The 12,250-nt window shown below is 40.2% G+C and overlaps 1 protein-coding gene across 1 annotated transcript; it reads right to left on the bottom strand.

Moving 5' to 3' along the window:
* Window positions 1-1,057: 1,057 nt before the first annotated feature.
* Window positions 1,058-1,924, bottom strand: bhlha9 (basic helix-loop-helix family, member a9; the record flags this gene model as incomplete). Its single annotated transcript, XM_079566094.1, has 1 exon — window positions 1,058-1,924. One exon carries the CDS (start codon window positions 1,922-1,924, stop codon window positions 1,058-1,060), a length of 867 nt encoding a protein of 288 aa, XP_079422220.1.
* Window positions 1,925-12,250: the final 10,326 nt, after the last annotated feature.

Raw genomic sequence — 12,250 nt, 5'->3', positions numbered from 1 at the left:
GCTTCAGCCCCGTGCTCTAATATTAAAGCTGTTTTCCATTACCTTTGGCCCTGCAGGAGAGGGAAATCTTTTGTTGATGAACGTGTTGTGGTTTTGCTCGGTGGTGTAAAACGTGTTGTGGACCAGAGTGATCAGACGTTTATTGATAATGGTCCTAAATTGCAGCCTTTGCCTGGAGTGTATTGTCTTCATTGTAGAAACCAAATATCATGATTAGCATTTTTATGTGTTCACTATTTACAAGAGGCAGTTCAGGCACTTTTCATGCCCCTGTAATATGCATCGATTTTGAACACACCAGGTAAAAACACTGTTGTCCTTCCCCTAATGGGCTGTGCTTTTATATAGCTGTGTGTAAATAGCGCCTTGACTTCCCTTCTCACAAAATGACATGAATGGACTTGTGAGGACATTTCTCAACAGAGTGAAGGACCTCTGTCATCTCAGGGGCAGACTGGTAGAAGATACCGACCTAAGGCTATAATCAAACTCACACACCCCCTCTGCTCTCATGGACATGCATGCACGCTGTTGTGCAAAACATGTTTAAAATAGAACGAGTCCAACAATGTTCATACTTTTAAATATTTATTTTAAAAATCAACACATGGTACAAGAAAATTATACAGCCAGAAATAATAAAAGTAATAAATACATTTCAAAACAAGTCACATTTTTAGTTTAACCAGTGTAATACAGTTGGGTTTTTAAGTGCATGACCATACAGTATATACATGTACATTTGTATTATGTCATTTCAGCATTTCCACAACACTCATGTTGTGTGTTGTGTTTGCCATGTGACTAAATACAACCGTTTCCGTAAACAGCACAGTGTGACACAATAACGAGAACATCAGAATTCCTGCATGATTTATAATATATTCTAACATTCTGTGGTCTAGATGCCATTGCACATTTATGTATCTGTACAATCTCCATTAGTTCAGCCATTCAAAGCCCTGTCATGATCTCCCCGTGTATCCTCCGGGATGTTCTTGTTGGACTTTGGGTTTTTTCTTTTTGCAGTCATGGCTCAGGCGAGGTATATTGTATGTTAAAGTACCTCTGAACACAAAGACAGACTGTGCTCAGGCTCTTGCACATAGCCTACCTGCCAGTGGAGCCCTGAAGTTGTAGAGGGCTCTACAAACTGATCAATGTATCCTTGTGTACATGAGGCCCATACAGCAGACTGGTATCCCAGGCCTTCCCCCACCTGGGGGTACCTCAGGGGGCTGGTTGGGTGCTCAAGAGAGCTTCCACAGTGTCCATGCGTGGAGTACAGTTGTCCCTCTGGAGGGAAGCAGGGGTAGTGAGGTGATGGAGGGCATGATGACCCAGTGTTGTCCATGTAAACGTGAGGCTCAGTGGGTAGCCTGCGGAGATGAGGCATTTGTTGTGGCTGCATCTGGTGGGACATGGGCACGTGCCAGGGGACGTAGTTGTGCTGCTCCACTCGAGGGACTGGGACCCTGCTCTGCTCTGTGTGAGAGGCTCCCATGGATCCCGCAGGCGCTCTGACGCACTCCCGGTGGCTGCAGGCTTTGCTGGGAGGATTGGAGTTCAGGAAAACAGACAAGGCAGAGATGCGGTTGATGGCTCGCTGCAGAGTGGCGATCTTCGAGAGTCGTTTCCCGCTGAGGTCATGATTAAGTGCCACCCTTAGAGCATTAAAGGCTTGATTGTAGTCCATGATGCGCTTGCGCTCACGGACATTGGCTGCCATTCTCCGAGCTTTGGAGCGCACAGGGCGGTTGCGTTTCTTGGTTTGGCCCTCCTCTGGTTCACCTGGGCTGCTGGTTGAGCTCTCACTGTCTGGGAAGCATTCTTTAGAACTTGTTTCTTCATCACCTTGACACAGTGTGCCAAGTTCTAACTCTTCTTCTGAGAACTCTGAGCCTGCAACACTGCTGCAACTCATGGTGCTTACTGTGATGAAAGCCCAGAAAAATATATTTTAAAAAAAACTACCAAAATGTTGCAGTAATGTCGGCCGGTTTCCCTGCTGGCTCAGTCCTTGATCTTTGTGAGGGCTGTCGGTGTGTGCCGCTGCGCCGACAGCCCAGGTATTCTCCTGCTCTGACTCCTGCTCTGACTCCTGCTGTCTTGTGATTACTTGTAACTCAGTACGTCAGGTTGGCCTGCCTTTTAAAGCCGCTGTAGTCACATGGTACAGGTACCTGTGAGGAACTCTCTCCATCTCCTGGTTTATGAGGCCCTCAGGCCAAATGGCACTGTTGCCTCCTCCTCTGACTCTCCCTTCTATCTCCTACATGATCTTACACAACCATTTCAATTCTTATATTGTAAACAAAACACATGGAATCAGTCAACCTCACTCTTTTTTTTAAAACTAACTATTTATCCATGTATGTAAAAACATTGGGCAAACATTAATTTATTATTAAGAAGAACCAATTATGCAACTGGTTCATGAGCCTAATGTCAATGTGAGCTTAAATAACTTTAATTCAAAGCGGTATAGTATCCGTTTTGGAGCATACTGTGTGTGCGACTGTTTGTTTGTTTGTTTGTTAATTTGTTTGTTTGTTTGTTTGTTTGTTTGTTTGTTTGTTTGTTTGTTTGTTTTTCTCCCGTGTGGGAAGAGAGGAACCTTCTTATCTACAGTGCTTTAGATTTGTCCTTACAATTAGCTGTCCAAAGAGTGTCCATTCCACTCCGTGTATCTCTCTGCACCGAGGCTTAAGGGCCATGTAATTTAGAGTAGCTCCGCTGGAACCACTCCTCATAAATCAGGCCTGGGCAGCACCTGAGGACAGACGCCGCGCAAACTCTAGACTTCAAAGAGACACAAAAACAAGGGCAAATATTTTACAATTAGGACCTACAATTGCTGCCTGCTTCAACCATGGATCTTTTGACAGCATTTTTACATTATGGAGATGTTTTCATTTTATATTTACCACGTGTAGTTCAGCTTAATGAATAACACAAACCATGACTCGGAGTTTTGTGGTTAGTATTTCTTTAATAGTAGTTATGAGCTTCTTATAATGTCCTTGATTGGAGGTTATAAAAAGAGCACATCTCCTCAGAATGTGTGTCAGATACTGTGGTGAGCAGTGAAAGGTGATTGCGATGACCTTTAGCTAAGCTCCTGGCCAAGTGCAGCAGGTCAGATAAGTAAAGGCCAGGCCTCAGATACTGAACCAGGGGTCGTTCACAACCATTGCTTCCTTCCTGCTCCCCACTTTTTATTGTACGTGTTGCGGCTTTGAGACGCCAACCTTTACAGCAATTACAGCCCAGCGTTGCAGCTCTCAGAGAACAGCTATTGATTTGAGGTCTAGCTTTTTTACGGCTTCGTTCATGGGGTCAGCTAACTGTGAGTTTTACTCATTATACAGCCGTTTCCCACCCATTGTGTTTTAACAATATCTTCTAATGCCAATACCCAGACGCTTCGGAGAAAATATGTGTTTTTTATGCAAAGAGCTTTCACTGAAACATGAAGTCAACCCACAGGCCCACAGGTTCTAATATATCAGCCTAGCAGGCCTTTGTCTTTGGTGCTCAACCCCGGGTCATCGTCCTGTCAGTGATCAGTTAACACTGGCAACTTTCACTAAAGAAGAAACATTAAAGACATCAAAGACAAACAATACATTTTAATGCCATGTTATATAATGAGCATTTGGGTGCAGTGCTTTCAAAGAAAATCTGATTTAACTAAAAGAACCGTAGCCTGTACTTAAGCGCTCGCAAATCTCCCAGAGATAACAGTGGCCATGATGGTGTTTAAGCAAAAGCCCTTTGACGAAATCAGGACAGACATTTTTGCTTTAGCTTATCTCCTTTATCTCCTTCTCAATAAAAGAATAACTTAGACATCTCAACTTGCACCCCTCTGTAACAGCCAGCGCTTCCTCCATTTATAATCGCTGTAAGAGTTTGAAATGTAGAGGCTTGTGTCGAGCGGAGTTTGATTTATGGCTTCACAAACATGTCAGATTTACTGCTGTGGTGTAAAGAGCACGGAGACTACAGCCTCGGACGCTCCCCGTCCATTCATTTTGACAGGTGACAAGACACCAGTAATTATCAGCCGCCGGGAATAAATCATACAATTTTATCACGCAGTTCAGCGTGTCCTTGATGGAATAACCATTTTCAAGTGAGGGAAACCTGTCCAACATCGCTGAACCCTAGATTTGTAAATCTCCTGCTCAAGCCCCCATAATGACCGGTTGTTAGCTTCTTGTTATTAGAGGTCTGTGTGCCAAACGTTATAGATGTATATTTCCAAAGGGGTAGTTAGGCCTAATAAGTGAGTAAGTTTGCTAACCTTGGCTTTGCAGTGGTATGTTAATGCATGTTTTTGGTGTCTGCCATGGAATTTTCTCACCTCAATAAAAAGGAAAAAAGGTTAGTGGTAATCTTATCCCTCTACTGTTTGTCACACCACAATAATGGCTCTAACCATAAATGCTGTCAATGGTACACCACCAATCTGTGGGTAATGGATAGTATTTTATTCAGACATACCTTAGCATTTATCGTCTGCATTACTATTACAAACTTATAATCACATTCAGCTGAACTCACACTTTCTCTGTGAACAAAATTTTATCTTTCTATCTCAGAAACAGGTTTACAGTTCCACAGTTGATTATTTTCAAACACATTGCCTTAGTGGTATAGAGCATAGTGTAGGGTCCAAATGGTTGACTGGACATAGTGTTTAAATAGTGCTCTTGAACTCTTTATATTCTTCAAGCCCAGGCCTGTGATGCTTATATTCCTCGCCACTTGTTCAGGCAGCACTTGTCTTGTGTTACATGAGGTTTTGGCTGCGTTGTTGAAGGACACTGGGCTGTCCAGTGAATCCATCAGTCAGTGTGATCTCTGCTGTCAGCGCTCATGTTGCCCGTCATGGCTGAATGTATCAGACACCTGCCGCTGAAGAAGCGAAGGTCTCCGCTTTGACTCACACTTTCCTCCTCTCTCCGCTCACACAGAGACATGAAGTATTTGCAAATCATTTTGAAAGTTTACACAAGGCCAAGCAGGACACTTTGATGTGAGGTAGAGTCTGGGATATTGTCTGTCAGCTCGCGTCCATGAGATGCATGTATTTGTCACGCGTCTGCATCGTCCACCAACACGAGAAATGACAACAAGGAGACGCCTCAGAGCACGTTTGTGAATCATTCTGTCTAAAATTACTGGCACTTACGCGTAGTTGGCTGCCGTAATGCCTTTCGGTGTACGACTGCTATAAAACCTGTTGGTGAGAAACAATGCCCCAGGTATTTCAGCAGATGCAACTCAACAAAACGTATTCACAGGTTCTATGTCGTAGCACAGGCTGTTAATCATAGAGCTTATTCTTCAGCATTAAAGATGTTTCCAAAGGTTTACAGCTTAGGAGCAGCGTGATTTATGAGGGGGGAAAACAACCCCAAAAAAAAGGCTTACATGAGAGTTACTGATGTTAGTCACAGCACTGCCGGGTTTACATGAAGAGTTGTTTCTGATCGACAGCTTTTACTGGCAAAGCGTTGCTATGCAGAGAAAAACAGAATAGCTTTGGTCACTGACAATACTTTACCCTTTAATTTAGCCATATTCCGAGTGTTTCTCCAACTCCCCCCGCGGTGATTTATTCCTTGTAACAGCAGCGTACAAATCTGTCAGTGCTTAATGTCATGACATGTCTAACAGTTTCCTTCACATCGGAATGTCAGGGCACTTCCTTCCCTGCCCCAAATACTTGAGTCATTATACTAATTATCAAAGTCTTTGTAAACAGTCCTACTTACTGACAAATGCATTAACCGATATCAGCCATTAAACGCCCATCCTGTATAAAGCACTCAGTAATATCAATGGTTAAAGGGATATTTCAGGATTTTTGACATAGGGCCTAATTTCCTAGTTATCCAGTGTTGCTGGTACCTAGAGATATTTTTTTTGTAATTCATGCAGTTCTTATGTTTGAAGTGTTTCGTGGCGCTAGGCCAATGCAAGGCTAGTGCATTTCTACGATATCAGCTAGCCTGCATTAAAAACAGTCTGACCCGCTCCACAGAGCACCTGAGGCAAATCACTTGTAACGCCAGACTAACCATATAAATGTCTCTGTCGATAGAAGAATTTTAAGCATTTTGCATTTAAAATACCTTATATTTGAGCAGCATCAGCTTCGTGGTTGTATAAGCTACACAGTGGCGGAGTGATCTGCTAGAAAATAGTCCCTCAAAATGCGATCATTCATGTGATGCAAGGTCAGTTATATTCCAAAAATTATTCTATCGACATTTATATGGTTAGTCTGGCGTTATAAGTGATTTGCCTCAGGTGCAGGTCAGACTGTTTTTAATACAGGCTAGCTGATACCATAGAAATGCACTAGCCTTGCACTAGCCTAGCGCCACGAAACTCTTCAAACATAAGAACTGCATGAACTACAAAAAAAATATCTACAGAAATCAGCAACACTCTGGATAACTAGGAAATGAGGCCCTATGTCAAAAATCCTGAAATATCCCTTTAATGTCGGATTTTGGACTGGCATCTGGCATGAAAAAGGCAGCATCTGAATGGCACGAAGCTACAACTGTGCTGTTAATTTTAAGCCACACTTCGTAGGATTTTACCAAAAAAATATAATTGAAATACAAGCATTTATTATGACTTATATTTTCATCATTGAAAAATACCAAAACAAACATGAGCTTTTGCAGTGAGCGGCTCATCTATCCTAAGACATGACTGTAACTTTACCGAGAGTGGGTGCGTCTCCAGCTCGTTTCCATGGAGATGTCGACTAAACTCAGCAGAGTTTGAGATTTAAACAAGTTAAGTTCACATCCAAATACATTATTTGACTACACACTGCAGTAATAGCATTTGGTCAAACTGGTCATTAGGACTAGGTTTTGTACTGATGGCCACGGTATAGTCCAAAAAGTTACGCAGTGTGCCTTTAAGTTTGAACCGAATCGTGAATAAATCGATCGGCAATCACGCTGTTTAGTAGATGATCTTGCAGTATTGATAACTCATAAAAAACTCATTAGAAAAGTTAAGGTACACAAACAAATTCAAGAACTCAAACCCCAAATGGCCGACACAATGGCTGTATGGGTGGTTAACATGACCCCTTTACTTTCCATCACAGTGGCCTCTACAACTCTACACGATCAATTGTTTGGTAGGTTTTATAGTGAGAGGGTTCGTCAGCAGTAAAAACCTACCAGAAATTCTAAAAACAATTGGAGCAATTGTTTTTAGACTATGATGAAAATTAAAGGTACATACAGCCGCTGGGTCACTTAAAGGTCAAGTACAAGTTTTCGGTTCATATATTTGTTTGAGACCAATTGTAAATTTTTCAATTTTTTTTTCTTTTTTACAGTACTAAACTGGCACTTCTATTCAAGCTGTTTTTTTTCCATAATACATCTTTAAATACGGCGTTTTGATGCCTGATGTGTCCTGAAATAGCACTAAACTAGGTTGTCCCAGCTCACATAAATGATAAGAACTAAAGTCATTATCATTGGATTTTATTCAAGACACAAATCATTATGTTTTAGGGGGTGAGACGGGGTGTTAAGACCATAACACCATGGTGTGTTTTTTTTTTTTTATTACAAACAATGAAAGTGGGCGCCAGTAAATGAAGTTCTTAGTTTTGGTCCAAAGTCAAAACACAGCACTTCAGGGTCACTTTTTGTCAGAAATGCTGAACAAAAAACTAGCCTGCAAGTTCTTGAAATGTATACAAATGTATTTCAAGTAATTAGATGTGCAGTAATATGTCCACAAATGTTTCTTCAGTATGAAAAAGGAGGACAAGACAAATTGTGTTACACTACTAGAAAAAAATCAGGTACAGTTGTGCTGTGCCCTGGCAGCACAGGTTTACATACCCTGGCAGAATCTTTGACCATTTTTGACAAAGATAACACAATAAGTTTTTTTTTTCACTCATAGTTAGTGGTTGTGTGAAGCCATCTGTGGTGAAATTGTGTATTATAGTATATAGTATTCTGTGTTATGGAGTAGGTTCTGTGTATAATCTAATAGCAAAGCCCATTCCTCTTGATCATAAACTTTTGATCAGGGTCATTTAGGTACTTTATTTTTTCATTATGATTTAAAAAGAGCAAACTCAGTTTTTTTCAGTATGAATGACTTCACCTATCCACTAACCAATAGTGAAAAAAACTTTTTGTGTTATCTTTCATATTCTTTGAAAAATAGTCTAAAAAAAAAAAAAAAAACATTCTGCCAGGGTATGTAAACCTTTGAGCTTAACTGTATTCTTCCATATGGGGTCTCTTCTTCCACTATGAGTGAGTTTTGCAAAATGAAGAGGGCGGAGAGCTGCCTGAAGAACAATCTGGAGTCTTTGACCGTTAGTAGCCATCGTGAATATTTCAACACCAAGAAAGAATGCAAATTTTGTTTCCTCCCTATGATACCTACAGTATCTAATCTTTTGTTGCACAAGTGTCGATGCATCTAAATATGTACATATAATATATCTATCAAATTTGAAAACTATGATCAAAATAACCAAACTGTGAGTCAGGGACCAGAGGGTGAACATTTTCCTCAGGCCTTTAAAACTCTTCATTCACCTGCAGCTACAGAATATGAAGTGATGAGGCGTCCTAATCAAGAAAACATGGTTGTTAAATAGTGGGACAGGACCCAGAAGGTGGACAGGATGTTTCGGCCCTAGAAGACAAATTTCACTGAACTATAAAATATAAATAACTAAAGTCTGACAGTGGCAAAGTAGTAAGCTAGTGAGGTCATTATGTTACACTTCTCACTAAATGGGTCACGGTGGGGGGGTTTGTATGGGGCCCCAGAAAGACTCGCACCCACTCTGCTTCAAGCTTATGTAAGTATGTAGAAAGCCTGTGGAGAGCCTCTGAGTATCCCCCGAGCCACACGCTGGAGACCCCTAGTGTAGAGTGTCAGAAGTTCTTGGGGCTGCACTGTACTGTAGAGCATTCTTTCCAACAAGAAGTCAGTCATTAAGTCAAGTTATCATTACAGGGTCCATTTGGGGCGGGAGAACATGTGGTCAAGGTTAACTGTCTGTAGGCTAGTTCCCACACAGCAGATCACCAGTGCAAACAGTCTAATAGGTTTACAGGCCTTTCCTTTAAGTGCATACAACATGTTTTTAGATTTGATGGAATAATGCCTTGGTTTAGTGTTTTACACCAGTGAAGTGGCTTTTTAACCCCTTAACCCCCGCCTTAACCGGGCACATTTTCTCCAGCTCTACCCGAATCTAAAAGCTTCTCAAAAAGCTTTCTTACAGTCTATAGGGCAGTTTAACACCTCATTTGAAAGCTAAGATCTACGTAACTCATCTACATTTATTTACAGTTTTACATTGCATTTTTGCCAAATTTTTATCACGTTTTTGTTGCTTTTTTTTGGCCACATTTTTGTCACGTTTTTTGTTTTTGCCAAATTTTAATCATGTTTTTGTTTATTTTTTTACACTTTTTTTTTTTGCCAATTTTGTGTCACGTTTTTGTTGCTTTTTTTGTCACGTTTTTGCCACATTTTCGTCACATTTTTGGTGCTTTTTTGTTGAGTTTTCATTTTGACCAAATCATGTCAAAAAAGGCTACAGAAACCGTGATAAAAACACAACCAAAAAGAACAAAAACGTGACGATCATAACAAGGAAGAAGTCCTGTAGGTCTTAGCTTCCTAATGAGGCCTACAATCTGTAAACTCCAGAAGCTTTTAGATTTGGGTAAAGCCAAACTGGAGAAATGCGCTCGGTTAAGCCAGGGGTTAAGACGATAAATTAAGAAAGGTTGAAACAGTGTCATTGGAGGAGGTAAAATTCCTTATTCCAAGGCTAGAACTGGGACTTATTTATGGCCCTTTAACAGAATATCTGTGCGGTGATTCTTATGCCCCATCCTGTGCCCATTTCCCAAAAGGAAGTACAATAAGAAATGTGCTAAAAAGTGTAAAGTAGGTAAAGTTTTTCATCATAATTGTGTTTAGTTTTAGTGAAAAGGGAGACTGATCTGTCAGACATATTTGTGGAGGCAAACATTCGTAAATACAGTAGCTCCATGACTCAGAGCAGCAGTAAAAACAAACAACTGTCTGAAGCAGCGTTGGAAAATAAAGGAAAAAGGAAAGTTTGTAATCCCCAGTCATTGATAATTATAGTGTTGCTCTTTAGATAATGCCTCCAGCTCCGTATGACTTCATAACCTTGTGTTGGCTCTGGTCATTAACCCCTGAATCCCAGTGGGCCCGGATGTAACGGCTGATACGGGATACTATTGATTTTCAAAGACTATTTTTCCCTTTTATTAATTGATGTAGGATTATGGCTGCTAAATACTCAGGAGTAACATTGTTCTTATGTGATTATAGTTGATTCTATGACTCTATGACACAGGACTTTCCCTCTTTTTCTTCTTTAGTTTTTCCCAGATTAAAGGCAGTGTTTTAGTTGAACAAATTCTGCATCACTGTATGTTTTTGTTTAGGTATTTATTACATGTTTTCTAATTGCACACAATCTTCCTTCTACGTTGGTTGAGATATTGTCTGTTACGAAAAGAATTTCCCCTCAGGGATCAATAAAGTTATTCTGATCCTCATCCCTGTCATGATACTAGTGCTGATTTCATGCTGAAATGTTGCCACCTACTGACAGAGAAAGATCACTCCCTGAACAAACCGTGCTATTTGTTTTTATTCTCACGGTCTGCATTGTTGTTTCTTTGCAAATATAATGAGGATCCAAGCTGCAGCTGGGAGCTATGGACTGAAACGCGGCATATTGACTTCCTCTTTCAAAGTTGAAAGGGACATGTGTGCAAATGAGAAGTCTTGACATGTGATTATAGGAAAACACAAAGTCAAGTCAGGTTACTCTATTTTGACATTGAATTTGTTTGTACAGCGCTTTTAACATGACACAAGTCACCCAAGAGGATTTTATTCATTTGATAAGATACATGTGGGCTACTACTTCTACTACTACTTCTACTACTACTTCTACTACTACTACTACTACTACTACTACTAATGTGACAAAAAAAGCGTAAAAATTGTGACAAAAAAGTGTCAAAAATGAGACAAAAAAGCTTTAAAAATTTGACAAAAAAGCGTCAAAAATGTGACAAAAAAGCGACAAAAACGTGACAAAAAAGCAACAAAAAAAAGCAACGGAAACCTGGCCAAAAATGTGACAAAAAAGAGACAAGAACGCGACAAAAAAGCAACAGAAATGTGGCAAAAACGTTACAAAAAAATGTGGCAAAAAGAAACAAAAACGTGACAGAATCGTGACAAAAATGTACCTACTCGGTCTTAGCTTTCAAATGAGCCCCATAGGTCGTGAACTGCAGCTTTTAGATTTGGGTAAAGCTGGACTGGAGAGGTGAACAGGATCTTTCCTTGAACTGTATGAAAATGGACAGTGTTTGACCTGAAGTACCTCCTTTTGTCCTGTAGATGGTGTCAGTAGGACGCGTTTGCTTTTGTCAGCAAACCTGGCTTTTCTCCATAGACTCGTTTTGTTTTTTCATCCTAAAATAGGCTAATTGTACAAGAGAAATTCACAGCAAATTTGGATGCACTTTTTGTCATCACCGATCTTTCCTTTTGAGGTGATCATTTTATCGATTGTTGCTTGTGGGTTTCTGCTGTGCATTTATTTATGTAAGAGCCATGTACTTGCTGTGATGAAATGTTCTTCTTTTTTTGATGATTTGTCTCTCGTTGTTTCGTTTTCAGGTATTTGTTGAATTCTGTCTTTGCAGAGATGAAGGTGAGTGGGTCGTTTCGAGAAAATACAAGTCGTGTCACATGATTCCAGCACATACCAGAAGAACCTTTAAAAAGCACTAGGTGGCACCAAATTCTTCACTCTGCCACCTTCACAAGTAGAAATCTATAGTGGAGTAATTTATGGGCTTTATAGGTTGGGCTGAGTGGTATATAGTGTTAAAAAACAAACTTGATTAAAAAAAAAAAAGTACTGTAGCTTTTATATTAGACATGGAATGATGGCCATTAAATACAAGTGATTCAGGGAGTCACATTTTACCGTAGGCTTTTTAAATGTGTTTTTCTCATGAATGTACTATTTTGTTATTTGTTCTAATAGTTTACATGTTGGCCTGTTTATTCTCTTGCACTCTATGCATATGATTATTATTAGTTATATTATCCTAATTTTTTCTGTATGGTCAAAGTAATGCCCTAGATGTTC

Source organism: Gobius niger (assembly GCF_951799975.1).
Source record: "Gobius niger genome assembly, chromosome: 11".
Classification (NCBI taxonomy): domain Eukaryota; kingdom Metazoa; phylum Chordata; class Actinopteri; order Gobiiformes; family Gobiidae; genus Gobius; species Gobius niger.
This window is presented reverse-complemented; position numbering and strand designations above follow the sequence as displayed.